The 15807-nt window shown below is 37.4% G+C and overlaps 1 protein-coding gene across 1 annotated transcript in view; it reads left to right on the top strand.

The window, feature by feature from the left end:
• The first annotated feature begins 4588 nt into the window (after positions 1-4588).
• LOC149829515 (putative protein S-acyltransferase 14) overlaps positions 4589-15807 on the top strand; it is a 40427-nt gene continuing 29208 nt past the window's right edge. Inside the window, exons 1-3 of the mRNA XM_090015991.1 lie at positions 4589-4978; positions 7696-7942; positions 8172-8263. Of these exons, the coding sequence (XP_089872117.1) occupies positions 4769-4978; positions 7696-7942; positions 8172-8263 (549 nt within the window). The 5' untranslated portion in view covers positions 4589-4768. The remainder of the gene's footprint in view (positions 4979-7695; positions 7943-8171; positions 8264-15807) is intronic.

The raw sequence follows: 15807 nt of genomic DNA on the forward strand, positions 1-15807 counted from the left end.
CCTCACAACTGAAAATTTCTTATTTTCGTGGGTCACGACATTGAAAGTGGATGAACCCATGAAACTTGTCAAGAAAATCACATATAAGTTTTCGATATTTCAAAAAGGCTTGCAAAATTTCAAAACACTTGCAAAAATCGTGACAAGTATTGCAAGGCATGTTGTTAAAAGCTTTTAAGTGTTGCAAAAGTCTTTACCTTGCGAAATTCCAAATGTGTATCACAAAAGTATTGATTTTTTTTCTTGCAAAATACTGTTCTATATAAATGATGCTTCATTTTTCAACCTCTTATTTTCATCCTGATGCCTTATTTTCATAACCCTAGGGTTCGTTTGGTCCCCAATCCTTTTGGCAATCTTCTAACAATATTCAAGCTTTGCAAAAATTCCTTATTGACGACGGTTCATTACCAGCAGTTCACCGACGATGGTAAATCTTGAAGGCATGGGCATCACTTTATCAATAGTGAGTTTTTTGGTAAAATGATATGCAACACTTCATCAATGGTGAGTTTTTTCGCTAAAAAAACAGGTGACACTTTATTGACAGTGATTTTTTTTAGTAAAAGCATCAACGACACTTCATCGACCATGAGTTTTTTGATAAAAGCATCGATAGTAAAAACATCGACAACACTTCATCAATGGTAATTATTTTTTTGGTAAAAGCATTGGTGGTGAGATCTTATGGTATGGATGAGATAGGAAACCAAAAGTCCACGAGTTGTTTGTGATTGCTGCATTCTCATCATAGAAAACATGAATGATGATGATGTAGAAGGCATCCATTCTAACAAACTGTGATAGTCGAAAAGATGTGTTGGATGATGATGATGATATAGAGTCGATGTATCTCACAGTTAACATTTATTCGATCACATGGTATGGGTGGGATAAGAAAAACAAGAACAACACAAAATGTAGAATCAACAATGGTGTACTGTGTTTTATCTCTATAAAAAATGCATTGCAATTTGGGATTCTTAAGGCCGAAAAAGATGAAGGTACCTCTGTACATACTATATTTTCTCTCCATTAGAGATGCAATGAGAAGCAACATTCTTTTGAAAGAATGAAATGAATGCAGTATACGAGCGACTTTATTTTGTAAAATTATGAAACGAATGCAAAATGCTTGAGCAACTTCGTTTTGTGAAAGAATGGAATGAATAAAATGTATGAGCAACTTTATTTTATGAAAGAATGTAATAAATGCAATGTATGAACAACTTTATTTTGTAAAAGAATGAAATGAATGTAAAATGTATGAACAACTTTATTTTGTAAAAGAATAGAATAAATGCAATTCATTTTGTGAAAGAATGAAATGAATGTGAAATGTATAAGCAACTTCATTTTATGAAAGAATGAAATGAATAAAATGAATAAAATGTAGGCGCGACTTCATTTTGTAAAAGAATGGAATAAATGCAATGTATGAGCGACTTCATTTTGGGAAAGAATGGAATGAATGCAATGTATGAAAGACTTTATTTTATAAAATAACATGTCACATGTATACATGTAGATTTTTTATACAATTCACACGTATATATGTAATTTTTTTCAAAATATATGATTTTCCTAATTATGCAATATTTTTGCTTTAAATTTCATTGTTACAGAACAAATCTATTTTTTTAACAATTTAACAATATATATAAACTAAACTAAAATTTACAACTAAAATTAATTCACAAACATAACAAAATAACTATAAATTCTATCAAACATACATGCAAAATTTTAACCAAGTTTTTAAATACAATAATTAATAAACTTTACATCCAAATGACATCAAATTTTTTATTTATTTTATCAAAATTACATCCACATAGGACATCCAGATGCAAATAAGGGGTTGAGTACCACAAGAACTCTAGGGTTGCAAAATTAGGGCATCCAGATGCAAATAAGGGATTGAAAAATGAAGCATCATTTATATAGAATAGAATTTTGCCAAAAAAAATAATTTCACAATACCCCAACAATACTCATTTGAAATTTCATAAGGTACAAACTTTCGAAAGTTGTTCATAATTTCGTAATACCTCATGTGATACTCTTTTGAAATTTTGCAAGGTACAAACTTCTTCAACACTTAAAGAATTTTTATAATGTGCCTTGTGCTACTTGTCACGAGTCATGCAAGTGTTTTGAAATTTTACAATCTTTTTTTAAAATATTGCAACCTAAGATATGATTTTGTTAATGAGTTTCATGGGTTCACCCACTTTTAGCATTGTGACCCAAAAAAATAAAAAATTTACTGTGGAACTGTTCATTTGGTGGATTTGGTAAATTGTGGGGCATTTTTGAAAACACGTTATTTTTATCGTACCGTATGATCATTTTTCATAAAAAAATGCATTTAAAATTGATTTTTGAAAGTGGTTTAGATGATTTAGACATTCCTTAGCTTGGATGATCGCCTTCCTCTCTCTATATATAATATAGTATAACAAATGTTTATCGGCATAAACACTTATGAATCTCTATAGTGCAGGTTGTTTTGATCCAACTAGACTTCATAGATGGATTTGGCGTATCTAAAATAGTGGGGATTGACTTTTGAATTATATTTTCTTTGATGAAAAACATGATTTTGTGACCCAAGAAAGTATTCATGTTGTTTCTTTTGAATTTATAACCCAAAGAAACTGCACCCAACATGAAGACCTGGTGGCATCGGCTCAGCCTGCCATGCCTACAATTGTCATGCTGATGCCCTAAAACTCTGAGGCTAGCACCCTTGCCTCCCGAGGCCTATGCTATGCATTGTCTTGTGCATAGGAGCAACATATTTAAAAGTTAATTTATAATATAGCATGAATGTTTTAGTAATTTCATTAACAGAGATCGGGGACAGGGCGGGGCAGGTTAGGACAAATCCCCGTTTTCCCGTTCCACTGGCATCCCTACTTGGAAGGCATCTGGTAGAAGAAAATAAAGAAAAATGGATCTTGAATTACAAATGATTGTATTTGGTATCATGAGAAAGATATTAATTTTCATTCGAGTAATTGAAATTAATGTTGAATGACAGATCCCATTTTACAACGGATCAGATCAAACCATGATCATGTGGATCAGAACTAGAGATTAAACCCCCACGAAGACCCTAGAGGATCTACTTTTGGTCTTGAAATTGGAACAGATTATGTGATCCAAATTGTAACATGAGTCAAATTACTAGAGATTAAACGCCACGAAGACCCTAGAGGATCTACTTTTGGTCTTGAAATTGGAACAAATTATGTGATCCAAATTGTAACATGAGTCAAATTTCGTAAATAGATCGAGGAGATCCAAGTTGTAAATGGGTCAAATTAGTTATATGTCGACATATTAGAGTGCTTTAAATATTTTGTAAAGAACGAAACCTAAATGAGTTGATTGGGTTGCATGAATTGAAAAAGCTGGATCAAAACCTGTGCTACATGGGAATGTATCCAATTGGAATGGGTTAACTGGGCTCGGCTACATTTAATTCATACCTTCTCTTCCTCATCGTGGATTGGGTTGAATATTGGATCAGGTTCTAGTAAGCCAATGACCCAATCCAAAGCAACTCGATAGTCACTCTAAGTACTGCCATTTTGGTTCTCCTAAAAAAAGTACTGACATTTTGGTGAGTTCCTTCGAGGCTAAGGATGACATGCATGGCCCATCATAGTTAACGATAGGCTAAAAGTGAGGACCCTTGGTAATGGGGAAAGTTCATGGTTTTATTGAGTAAGCGATTTATTAGGGGCCTAGAATTAGGGATGGCAGTGGGGCGGGGCGGGGCGGGGAGGGGGACAAGGTCTCCACCCCCGCCCCGCCTCTATCCCCGGCAGGGAATGGATTTTATCCTCCATCCCTGCCTTCATCCCCGTTTCATGTCCTCCATCCCCGGTTCAAACGGGGATGAGGCGGGGCAGGGATATTGCGGGAAAAAGTGGTCGGGGCGGGGATCGTGGCAGGGATGGGGCGGGGAAAAGTGCAAGTCCATCCCCGCCTCCACCCCCGAACGGGGATGGATTTTAACCTTCGTCCCTGCCTCCATCCCCGTTTCATACCCTTCATCCCCGGTCCAAACGGGGCGAGGCGGGGCCCGCTTTCCCCCGGTCCACTGCCATCCCTACCTAGAATTAGGTCTAAACTAAGTTATATAAAGCCTCATTGTCCTCCTATGTAATAATCTTGCTTTAGCGAATCCGATTGGTTTCCCTCGTGAAACTTAGAGGCCTACCCACCCTCAAAGTGAATCACTTGTGTGCATGAGTTTGTGGCCAATACCAGATCGGATGTGGCCGATACCAGATCGTATACATCGGATGTTGGTTAAACGGATTCGTGTTCAAATTCAGATTCGGGTATGAGATCTGGATTTTTACACGTAGATCAGATGCAGATATCCGATTATAATCCGATATGGTTTTTGCTTCCTAAATCCGAATTCAGTCGGATATCAAATAAAATCCGATCCATTAACTTCTCTTACTCTGATCCTTCCGAGACCCCTCAACCAACCGACCGTACCCGGGTCAACACGGAACAAAGACCCCTCAATCAGATCTCGTCAAGACCTTCCCTTCCCACCCAACCCCCATCCCACGGGGGAATGAAATCCTTCAATTGTGGGAAACGGCGGCGATGGGCTCCGGCAATCTCCTTCGCCAATTCCCGTGGTCTTGAAATGCTAGGAGCGATCCCTTGGTGAGGGAGGAGAAGGGAGGAAGCGAAGAGCGATCGGTCGATTTTGCTGGCCGTCCTTCTCATCATCATGTACAGAGTGGGGGCGGTGATGGCGTGGAACGTTTTCAGATTCTGCACTGCGCTCAGGGGCCTCGGATCCATCATGATTCTCCTGGTCCTCGGCGTCGTCGGAGTTACCTACTATGCGGTCGTCATCACCAACTATGGCCCTGCGTTGCAACACGGTGGCCTTGAATCCCTAATCGCTTTCCTGATCCTGCTCTGCTTCCATGCTCTGGTGCAAATCTCTCTCTTTTTCATTATTATATTGTAGTGATTGATTGTCTTTTCCGCTTCTGATATTAGTGAATCTTCTGAATGAGACGAGATGACTGCTCCCTCTCTCTCTCTCTAAATGCATCGGATGCCATGAGGCGGATATTGTTAGGACAGAACAACCATTTCATTCACTTTCAAAGTGGAAGTAAAATGGATATATTGCAAGATGTTCTCTCTTTCCTAGTTTAATGGCATAAAGAAGGACCTTCTTTACTTCGCATAGTAATTAACACAGCTAAATGTGCGACAAAAGCAGACATATGCACAACTGACAATTTCTAGAGTCTGATTTAGGAATTAATTGTTTTTTTCTATCATTCCGAGTCGTAGCTACAGGGATTTGGAAGACAATTCAAGCATTTCGAGATCATCCCAAGGGCCCATCACCGATAAGAATTGAGAGAGGAAGAGATGCCATTTGGTCGTTCAGTATTTATGTCGCATGGATTCAGCTGTAGATACAGAAAACACATTTGTTTTTGTGAGGTTTTCTATTATAGATAAAGGTATATGGTACTGGAGTAAAAATGGAATATATGGTGGCAGACCAGCATTCCCTGTTTGGAGGAAGAATGGAAGGCTGTACTCACTGAATGAGTATTTGGCAGTTTTTTGTTGCTTGTCAGGCTGCACCATTTATTTTTTCCCTCTTGATGATGTTAGTGAGCCATATTCATTTTGTTTGCGAGACTGTTGGTATGTCATAGGCTAGTTCACTCACTGTCTATTAACATGATCACTCATGTTTGATTACTAACTGTATGGCAAAGAATGGGATGAAAATAATATGCACACTTTTATGGGTCATATTTACTATCTCATGATTCTCATTTACATGGCACATTGTTGGGATGAATGCTTGATTTTGTCAGAGGCATTTGTCACAAGGATATCCTCATCTTTTAATAGTTATTTGGTAGGGAATGTTAACAGTATCTAGGTTCTTTTGGTTTATTCCATGGTTACAAATATTACCTTTTTTTCTTCAATTTATTTTGGATTTAGCATGTTGATTCAAATTTCAAATACAAAAGGGAAAATATTGCAAGAAATTGATAAAAATTATTATATTGTGGATATAATGGTATTTTGCTCAGAATTTTTATTTTCATTTCAAAATTTTTATTGCAATTTTTTTTTTTTAAAAGTTCCACTTATTTTTAGATTCTCTTGAGAAACTGTTGCTACTGTCATCATGAGACTGATATTTGTGACTATGGTTTATTTCAAAAATGTTGTCCATGTCTTCTAAATTGGAGAGAGAGTTGGTTTATATAGTGGTGTCTTACCCACTTTAGGTAATCGTAAAGCGAGAAAAGGGAAAGAAATAAAAGAAACCTCATTGAGTTTTTGAAGTAACTTTGCCTTTTCTTTCCAGGAGAAAAAATACACCTATTTAGGGTTTTGAGGTTCTAGGATTTTGGTGTTTGCGTTCTATTGTGGGCTTTGTTAAGCTAAGGATTCATGTGCTGGTTTGTCCAGGACTGGTGCTTTCTTGTGAACAAAAAAGAAATTGTACTCTTGTTTGAAAGTGTGCTTATGAGCATTTAATGAAACTCCTAGACGGGTGGTCAAGGTTTGATTCCCATGGGCGTCTCCTCTTTGAGCAAGCAGATGCCCAGCATAGGCTGCGGGGCGGGGGTCCTAGCTTCGAAGTTTTATGCCACCAGCATGACGACCGTGGGTATGGTAGGCTGAGCCAACGCGACCAGGTCTTCATGCCGGGTGCGGTTTCTTCTGGTTATAAATAAAAAAAAAGGAACATTTAATGAAACTCTTAGTAATCTTCTATCTATGACATGGAAATGATTGTGGGTGTCCCATTTATATAGCCACATATTGTGGAAGCCACATTTTATTTGCTGTTATTGTCCAAGACTGCTCATCTTTATAAAATTTTTGATGTGGCGGTTGGGTTTAATGTTTGAATTGGAGTCACAATGCCTTTGATACTCGTGGTATATATATTTGATTAAATAAACAAAATGCAGCATAAGAGAACATGTAATCTATAAATAAGGCCATTTGTGCCCATTGTAATTCACTTTTTGTAGAGGGTTCTCCCTCTCAATTATATTTAGATTGAAGTGCTTTTTATGCACTCTTTTACATTTGTGTTGTGAAGCATTTATATGCTATTTTTGTTCTAGCGTATTCGATGAATGTATGTTTTATCAAGTTATTTGAAAACTTGATTATTTGTAAGTCTCTTTTCAATGTCATGCGGCCTGTTGTTGGTTTTCTTATTCTTTATAGATTTGATGTTCATATCTGTAGGATTGATTGGACTTGACTGCCGTTTATTTTGTGATCAACATAAAAATAAATAAAAAGTGCAAAGTACTTGGGACTTCTTTTTGTTTTTTGGTCAACGTTAGTATCTTGAAATTATTATTGGGTTGTGAGGTCTTTGATTGTCATGTTTCTTCTTGTCATAACTAATCTTGTGTTTTCTCCCTTCCCTTCTTTTCCTGTTGTATTTTGCTTTTGATGTTGGAACCATATCATTTTTCCTTGAAGACTTGCTTTCTGATGGTTCTTTTGTTCTTCCCATCATTTTTGTTTTGTTCAATGTTTAATTGCATGCATGATTGTTTTAAATGTATTGGAATGAACAGAAGTTGATTGCTTTCAAATATGGGTATTTTCCTTATTCTCGGTGTGTTATTTACGTAGTTGGTGATGCTACTTTGGAGCTATTTCTCTGTGGTTTTTACGGATCCAGGTGGTGTTCCACCAAATTGGAGGCCTGTTGTGGATGAAGAGAGTGGGGACACTATTCCATTGGCTAGTTCTGAGTTTGTTAATCAAGTTGTTGTTTCACAGCAATCTCCGGCTTTTGTTGATCCATTAAATTCCAGAATTCGCTACTGCAGGAAGTGCAACCAGTTAAAACCACCTCGCTGTCATCACTGCTCTGTTTGTAAGTTATTGTTTTTACTTTGCAATACTTCTTGGAATTGCTTGTGAGAAACATCCACATGTTTATTGTTGAAATTATGTCAGTTGCATTCTTTTCTTTCTTGTGCATTCTTTTCTTTCTTGTGCATTCTTTCTATGCTTTATTCAAACTCTAATTAGTTGCAATGTATCACTGTTGTTTTGCCAAACTGTTATGTAGGTATTGACTCAATCTGTTGTGTTTTTGTCAGGTGGGAGATGTGTTCTGAAAATGGACCATCATTGTGTATGGGTTGTTAACTGTGTTGGCGCATTAAATTATAAATTTTTTCTTCTTTTCCTGGTATGTTGGCTATACTAAGCTCCTTCTTTGTGAGTTATGCGGTCATTTTTGCATTGTTTAAAGCCATAATAAGCTGTCCAGATCACTTGCCAGTGGTTAGATAGTTTTAATGAAACAAGACTATTTGATGCAGTATGAATTTTTCATTTAGTATACTAAATGCATTTATGTGGGATCTTGAAAAATAACTGTTATCAAAATTGTTATTCATGTGATTTCTTCACAATGAAACATATTTGGAGGTTATAGAAATGTCTTATTTTTGGTAAGTCTCAACATAATTTATAGAAAAGAAGGAAAGGATTTTTTTTTTCAAATTTGGAAAAAATATTGAGAGTATTTTGCTTTTGGCAAAATTTTGAATTATCATCATATTTTATCATTTTTCAAAATCTCACAAAAATGTCATATGTTAAATTTGTTAGATAGTGATGATAGTTTTGTTTGCTAAATAACTTTTAGAAACTCTTCAGCTTGATTCATTTTACCTGGCAGTATATGTTGTTCACACATGTGAGTACATGGAGCATGGAGCTTTGAGCTCCTTTTGTGTCTTTAGCATGATATTTTACGTTTGGTGTTGGTGTCCATCGAATGCTGAAAGAATTCTATAAGGACTATCCACCTTTGTTGTCTTGATACAGTCCTACAATAAGATTGAGCTGGAAGAAGTCTTGAGAAAAGTAGCGGTCCAATCCCACAGTTGAAGGGGATGCTTCTCTCTCTATTCACAAACTTTATATAGGCTACATTATGGTTCTAGGAGTTACCAGAATACCCTGGTAGAACACAAAACTGTGCTTTGGTAAGCCCATCCTTAAAAATGTCTAAAGTTTGACTTGTGATCCAATGAATTGAGCTTCAATTTTCTTATCTTCAATCTTTCCTCTTGTGAAATACTAATCTATCATGATATCCTTTGTCTTCCCATGATGAATGAGATTTAGAAAAAATTTAATGGCACTTTGGTTATCACAATATATAATGGATCTACCAATCGTCTGACTCAAGGTGGTGAATAGATGCCTTATCCATGTAACTTTTACTATAAGCGAAGCCATGGATCGATGGTCTAGCTCCGTATTCTACCTGGCCACTTCCGTTCTTTCTTACTGCTCCAGGATATCAAATTTCTGCAAGGGAAGCATAATAACTTGATATCAACCTTCTCTTATCTTGATCTCTTGTCCAATCTCCATTGGCAAACCCAAATATGATTAAAGGATTTTCATGCTATCATATACAAGCCATCATTCAATGTTCCTCTAGGCTTTGTTTGGGAGCTGGTGTTAGAGAGGAGATAAGAGGGGTGTTGGGAGTGAAGAAGAAAATATGAGGCTGGAGTTGTCAGCTACATCCTTGTGAGGATGTAGTTGAAAAAGGCCCATCCCCATTCTCTTCACTCTTAGGCTCTGCTTGGGAGCCGAAGATGGGAGATGAGAGTGGAGATGGTATTTAATGATGGTGTACTTAATACCACCTACCCTATGTTAAGATATTTTGCATTTTACGACTATATATATGTAATTAATACCATCTATCAGTCAATCCTATGCTATCCTCTCCGAGTGATTCATCATCCTTCTCTTGAGGTGGATCACTCAACGTCCATAGAGAAGGTCCTGAACCTGATGATGAGTGTCTAAACTTCTTTCTTTTTACAAGTTCTTTCAAAAACTTTGCGTATGCAGGGACTTGTTGAATAACATCTAATAAAGGGAGGTTAATCTGAACGTGCTTGAATATCTCAAGCATCTCTTGCATCTTCATCCCTTGTTTGCCAAATGACTTGGGCTTCTCCAGTGCTTTAGGAAAGAGGGTCTTGGGTATATATGATCAGGTAGGCTGAAGTGGTGGAGCCTCCCACTTTCCTGGGGTATATCTAAGGGAACCGACTGCTCACTAGTCTGTCTCTGAAATTCTTCAACAGTCTCCCTTATTCCATGAAATTCCTTCCCGTTCCTAAGGGTAGTAATCGCCTTAGCCTGCTCTTGGTGTGCAGGCCATGGATAGGTTCCTTTTTCCTAGGGTTGACCATGGCTTGGCTAGATAGCGTCCCCTCGCTATGCCTGCTTAACGCCTCGGCAAGCTGTCCAATCTGTATCTCTAGTTTCACTATGGACTGAGTCTGGGAGTTCAGATTTTCCTTAATGTTAGCAAAAGCCTGAAACATTTTGTCCTCAAAGGTCTTTCTAGAAGTAGGCTCTTGAAACTGAGGTTGGCTAAACATGGTCTGAGCCTGAGGGAAATTAGGTCTTTTGGTAGCTTGATTGATAGCCACCTGGTCTAACTTGGGTCTGGGAAGGGGCAGGGGGTTGTTGTGGATTTCTCCATGAGAAGTTGAGGTGGTTTCATTAGCCAGGGTTATAGGTATTGGAAAATGGGTTATTTGCGGGCTTGGCGAAACCTTGCGCCACTTGAACTTGCTCTTGCATAAATTCAGGATATTGCGATACAACGGGACAATCAATTACATGGTGTGTTGAGCTACCACACAACGCGCACACCTGCATAGCTGGGGAGGGATTTGACAACAACTGATTCAATTTCTTGATCAGAAGGTAAACTTGTTTCGCAACTCAAGGTTTGTCCCTATCTCGTACATGCCAACTTTCTTTGCTCCAATAGTGGCAGGTGTTGCCCTTTTCACTCTAGAGGCCGAAGCATGGTGCATAGAGTTTTTACTCAGGGTCTCGAACAAAGCCCACGCTTCGTCCTCACTCTTGAGCATAAATGTACTCCCACAGGCTGCATCAACCATTTGCTGTTTTTTTCAGTCATCCCATCGTAGAAGTATTGTACCAGTTGCCATCTGGGCACCTGGTGATAGGGGCACTTTCGAAAAAGATCCTTCATCCTCTCTCACTTATGAAATTGTTCTCTCTCAATTTGTGTAAAACTTGTGATAGCCTTACGATATTGGTTCATCTTACCAATTGAGAAGTATTTCTTTAAATTTTTTTTTGCACTCTATCCCAAATGATAATCTGAACTGTATGCAAAGACTTCAGCCTGTGCTTGGCTTTATCTTTGAGGGAGAAGGGGAATAGAGTCAACCTAAGAGCGTCATCTCTAAAATTGTTGATCCTCACAGTGGAACAAATTGTAAGAAAGTGAAAAATACTCTACAACAAATGTCTCTCAACAAGTTCTCACAAATACATCATAAGAACCACAAAGGTTCACAAAGAGAACTTAAGAATACACACAACCCGAAACGGGTATAAAAATGAAAAATAAACAATTTTATTGATTTGAGATAAAAACCCAAAACAAGAGTAAGTATTTGCAAGGGGAATAGCCCCATATTTATAGAGAGGTAGAGAGAAGCCTTAAGAGAGCTGTTGGACTCTCCAACGGCTCTAATAGAGCTGTTGGGGAGTCCAACAACTCTTTTTGGATTTACCTTTTGACTTGGTCAAAAAGGTACCTTTTTGACTAGTCAAAAAGGTAAAGGCCAAATCAGTCCAATGATGGACTGGTTTGGCTAATTCTAGTTGTATTTTAACTAGAATTAATTAAACGAAAAATCCTAACTAGAAAGGAGATAAAACATTACATGTCTATGAGATTACATATGAGATATTATATGAGATTACATATTTTAACACCCCCCCTCAAACTTACGGTTGGATAACCGAAAGTTTGCCTAAGAGAAAGTGAAACCTAGGAGCAGCGAGAGGCTTGGTGAAGAAATTGGCCAACTGATATTCTGAAGCAACATAGGGAAGATTGATGGTGCCACGCAAAAATTCCTCTCGAACATAATGACAATCCATTTCTATATGCTTGGTGTGTTCATGAAATGTCTGATTGCTTGCAATATAGATAGAGCTCTTGTTGTCACAACACAGATTTGATGCTTTTGGACTTTCAACTCCCATATCGGAAAGTAGACGTCGAAGCCAGACTAATTCCATAGTAGTTGTAGCCATTGCCCTATATTCAGCTTCAGTTGATGAGAGAGAGACCTTTTGTTGCTTCTTACATCGCCAAGACACCAAGGATTCTCCTAAAAAGACACAAAAACCTGTAGTTGAGTGACAGTCATTTGGATCACCACCCCAATCTGCATCAGTATAAGCAAGCAATTCTAAGTTAGAGGAAGCGGATAAAAATAATCCTCGAGAAATAGAATTTTTGATATATCTAATAATACGCAAAACTGCTCCCATATGAACAGAAGTTGGAGCATGTTGAAATTGACTGGCTGTATGGACCGCATGTGTAATGTCAGGTATTGTGATAGATAGATACGATAGAGCCCCAACAAGTTGCCTATATGGAGTCGGATTCTCGAGTGGCTCTCCATCATCAATCTTCATTTTGACATTCACAATCTCAGGAGTATCAACATATCTTTCATATGAAATACCTGACCTGACAACAATATCTAATGCAAACTTAGATTGAGTTAGCAATTAACCTTTAGGTGAGTAGGCAACTTCTATACCAAGAAAATATTTCAAAAAACCCAAATCACTCATTTCAAAATGTGTTTTGAGAAATTTTTTAATATCATAAACTCCCTGTTTATCACTTCCAGTGATAATCATGTCGTCAACATAGAGTAGAAGGATGATAATACCTGCATCAGAATTCTTAACAAACAAAGCTGTGTCAGTAAGACAAAATCGAAAACCAAAATCAAGCATAACCTTACTAAACTTATCATACCAAGCTTTTGGAGCTTGCTTGAGACCATATAAAGCCTTGTTTAGGCGAAGTGTTTTCCCTTTAGGTATATTCATTCCTGGTGGTGGGTCCATGTATACTTCTTCAGCTAAAGTTCCATTTAGAAAAGCATTTTTAACATCCATTTGAAAGATATGCCATCCCTTTATTGATGCAAGAGCTATTAGGATTCTAACAGTGGTCATTCTAGCTACTGGGGCAAAGGTCTCTTCATAGTCTATTCCATATTCTTGAGAATAGCCTTTTGCCACCAACCGGGCCTTGAATCTTTCAAGAGTGCCATCACTCTTGGTTTTCACCTTGTACACCCAGCGACAACCAATAGGTTTCTTGTTGTTTGGAGGATGGTCTTGAATGGTCCAAGTATTTGCTTTTTCTAAGGCTTCTAATTCGACTTTCATAGCCTTGACCCATTCTGGTTGATCCTTGGCTATATCATAACTGGGAGGTTCTTCATAGGAATGAATTAGAGCAATAAAGACTTGATGTTTTGGTGAAAAAGACTGATATGACACAAACTTTGCAGGAACCCTCGAGATCCTAGTGGATTTTCTAGATGAAGAGGCAGATTCATGTTCCCTTGTGTATTTATCCAGGGCACATTGTCTTTCTAAATTTTCTCGTCTAGAGTATTGAATACAATCTTGACTATTTCTATGAGGATCAGAATCAATCACATCCATCTGATCATCTAGATCAATTTCTCTTTCACTATCCTTTGGAACTAGATCCAACAAGAAGGAATACTCATCTATTTCAGTAGAATTTTTGTTTTCAAAAAAACTTTCATTTTCTAGAAAGGATACATTCCTTGAAACGTATAACTTGTTGTTTTTAGGGTCAAAACATCTGTATCCTTTTTTATTATTTGCATATCCTAAAAAAGTACAGGGTATAGCACGGGGAGAGAATTTATCATTCTTATCTGTAAAAACAAAGCACTTGCACCCAAACACCCTCAGTCTAGAATAATCAGGTTTTTGTTTATAAAGCTTTTCAGTAGGAGAAATATTCTTTATTGAGGATGAGGGCATCCTATTAATAAGATACACAGCAGTTAAAATAGCTTCGGCCCAAAAAACTTTAGGAACTTGATGTGTGATAAGTAGTGTTCTAGTTGTTTCTATAATGTGTTTGTGTTTTCTCTCAGCTAACCCATTTTGTTGAGGGGTATAGGGACAAGATTTTTGGTGTGAAATTCCATGCGAGTTCAAATATTCTTTAAATTCAGTTGATAAAAATTCTCCCCCTGAATCAGTGCGAAATATTGAAATATCATTCTTAAATTGATTTTTGACCATATTATGAAATATTTGAAAAAAAGAGAACACTTCAAATTTGTGTTTGAGAAAGTAAATCCAGGTATATCGTGTAAAGTCATCCACGAAAATTACATAGTATAAAAACCCACCTTTTGACGTAACTGGTGCAAGACCCCAAACATCAGAGTGAATTAATTCAAGTGGTCGAGTGGAGACAAAAGTTCTTTCTTGAAATGCTAGTCGTTTCATTTTTCCAAGAATACATTTTTCACAAGTGAAAGTTTCAAAATTACAATTTTTTTCCATGTTTGGAAAGTACTGAAGCTTGGATATACAAGGGTGACCAAATCTTTGGTGTAAAAGATCCAAGCCTACTTTTTGAACATTGCAGCATAATGTTTTCTTGGGTAATTCCAAAAAATCCATGTAATATAAGCTTCCTTCTCTATGGCCTTCCCCAATCAGCTTCCCTGACTGGTGATCCTGTACTTGACAATCATGAGAAGAGAAGGAAACATTACACCCATGATCAGTTAATTGAGAAACAGATAAGAGATTTAGATTAAGTTTGGGGATATATCTAATCTTTGGAACACAAAATCTTTTTGAGTTTTGAGAGTTATTTTCGGAATTTCTTATTCCTTTTATCTCAAGGGATGTTCCATCCGCAGTAAAAACACTCGATCCACTTGAGTCATAACAATGCGACAATAATTTTAAATTTGGTGTCATGTGAAAAGAAGCACCAGCGTCAAGAAGCCATAGGGGTTTACCTGGATCGGAGGTGCCAACAGAAGAGATCGTAGCTCCAGCTGAGGGAGAAGTTCCTTTAAGAAGAGGTTGTAGAGCCTCCACCAGCTGAGACAGGGACATGTTTCCAATGGATGTCTCATTTGTTTATTTTGATTCAACAACAGCTACCTTCTTCTCATAAGATTTTTTCAACTTTGGACAGTAAGTTTTAACATGTCCGGGTTCATGACAGTAATAACAAATAACTTTTTTCCTTTCAAAATCGCCTCCTTGCCTTTCATTGTTTATTCTCCCAATATGTGGAGGTTTGTATGTGCGAATGTGATTACCTGGTCTAGATACAGCTAAAACTGTATCATCATCGCTTTTGTCGACTCGTTTCTTGAGTCTATTTTCTTCCATACTTAGCTCTTCAATGGTATCTTCAATAGAGGGAACATTTCCCCGATGTAGAAGAGCGGACTTGGTTGATTCAAATTCGGGTCTCAACCCATTTATAAATTGAAAAAAATGCTCCGCATTTACTTGATTTTGGCGAAGCTCAATGTCTTGTGGACAATGCCACTTTGGTTCAAGAAGAGCCAACTCTTCCCATAGTTCGGATAAGCTATTGTAGTATTCTCTAATACTTCTCTCTCCTTGAACCATATTCCGAACCTTTTCTTGTAAGTTACATATATGAGCAATATCTTTAAGAGAATACATTCTCTTAAGATATTCCCACGCATCATTAGCATGTTCAAATTTTGCGAGACTTGAACACTTCTTTATGTCTACACTAGAAATTAGCCAAGACATGATCTTGGCGTGACCCATTCTCCATTCTTTCTATTC

This window comes from Nuphar pumila, chromosome 8, assembly GCF_984573655.1.
Source record: "Nuphar pumila chromosome 8, dmNupPumi1.hap1.1, whole genome shotgun sequence".
Lineage (NCBI taxonomy): Eukaryota > Viridiplantae > Streptophyta > Magnoliopsida > Nymphaeales > Nymphaeaceae > Nuphar > Nuphar pumila.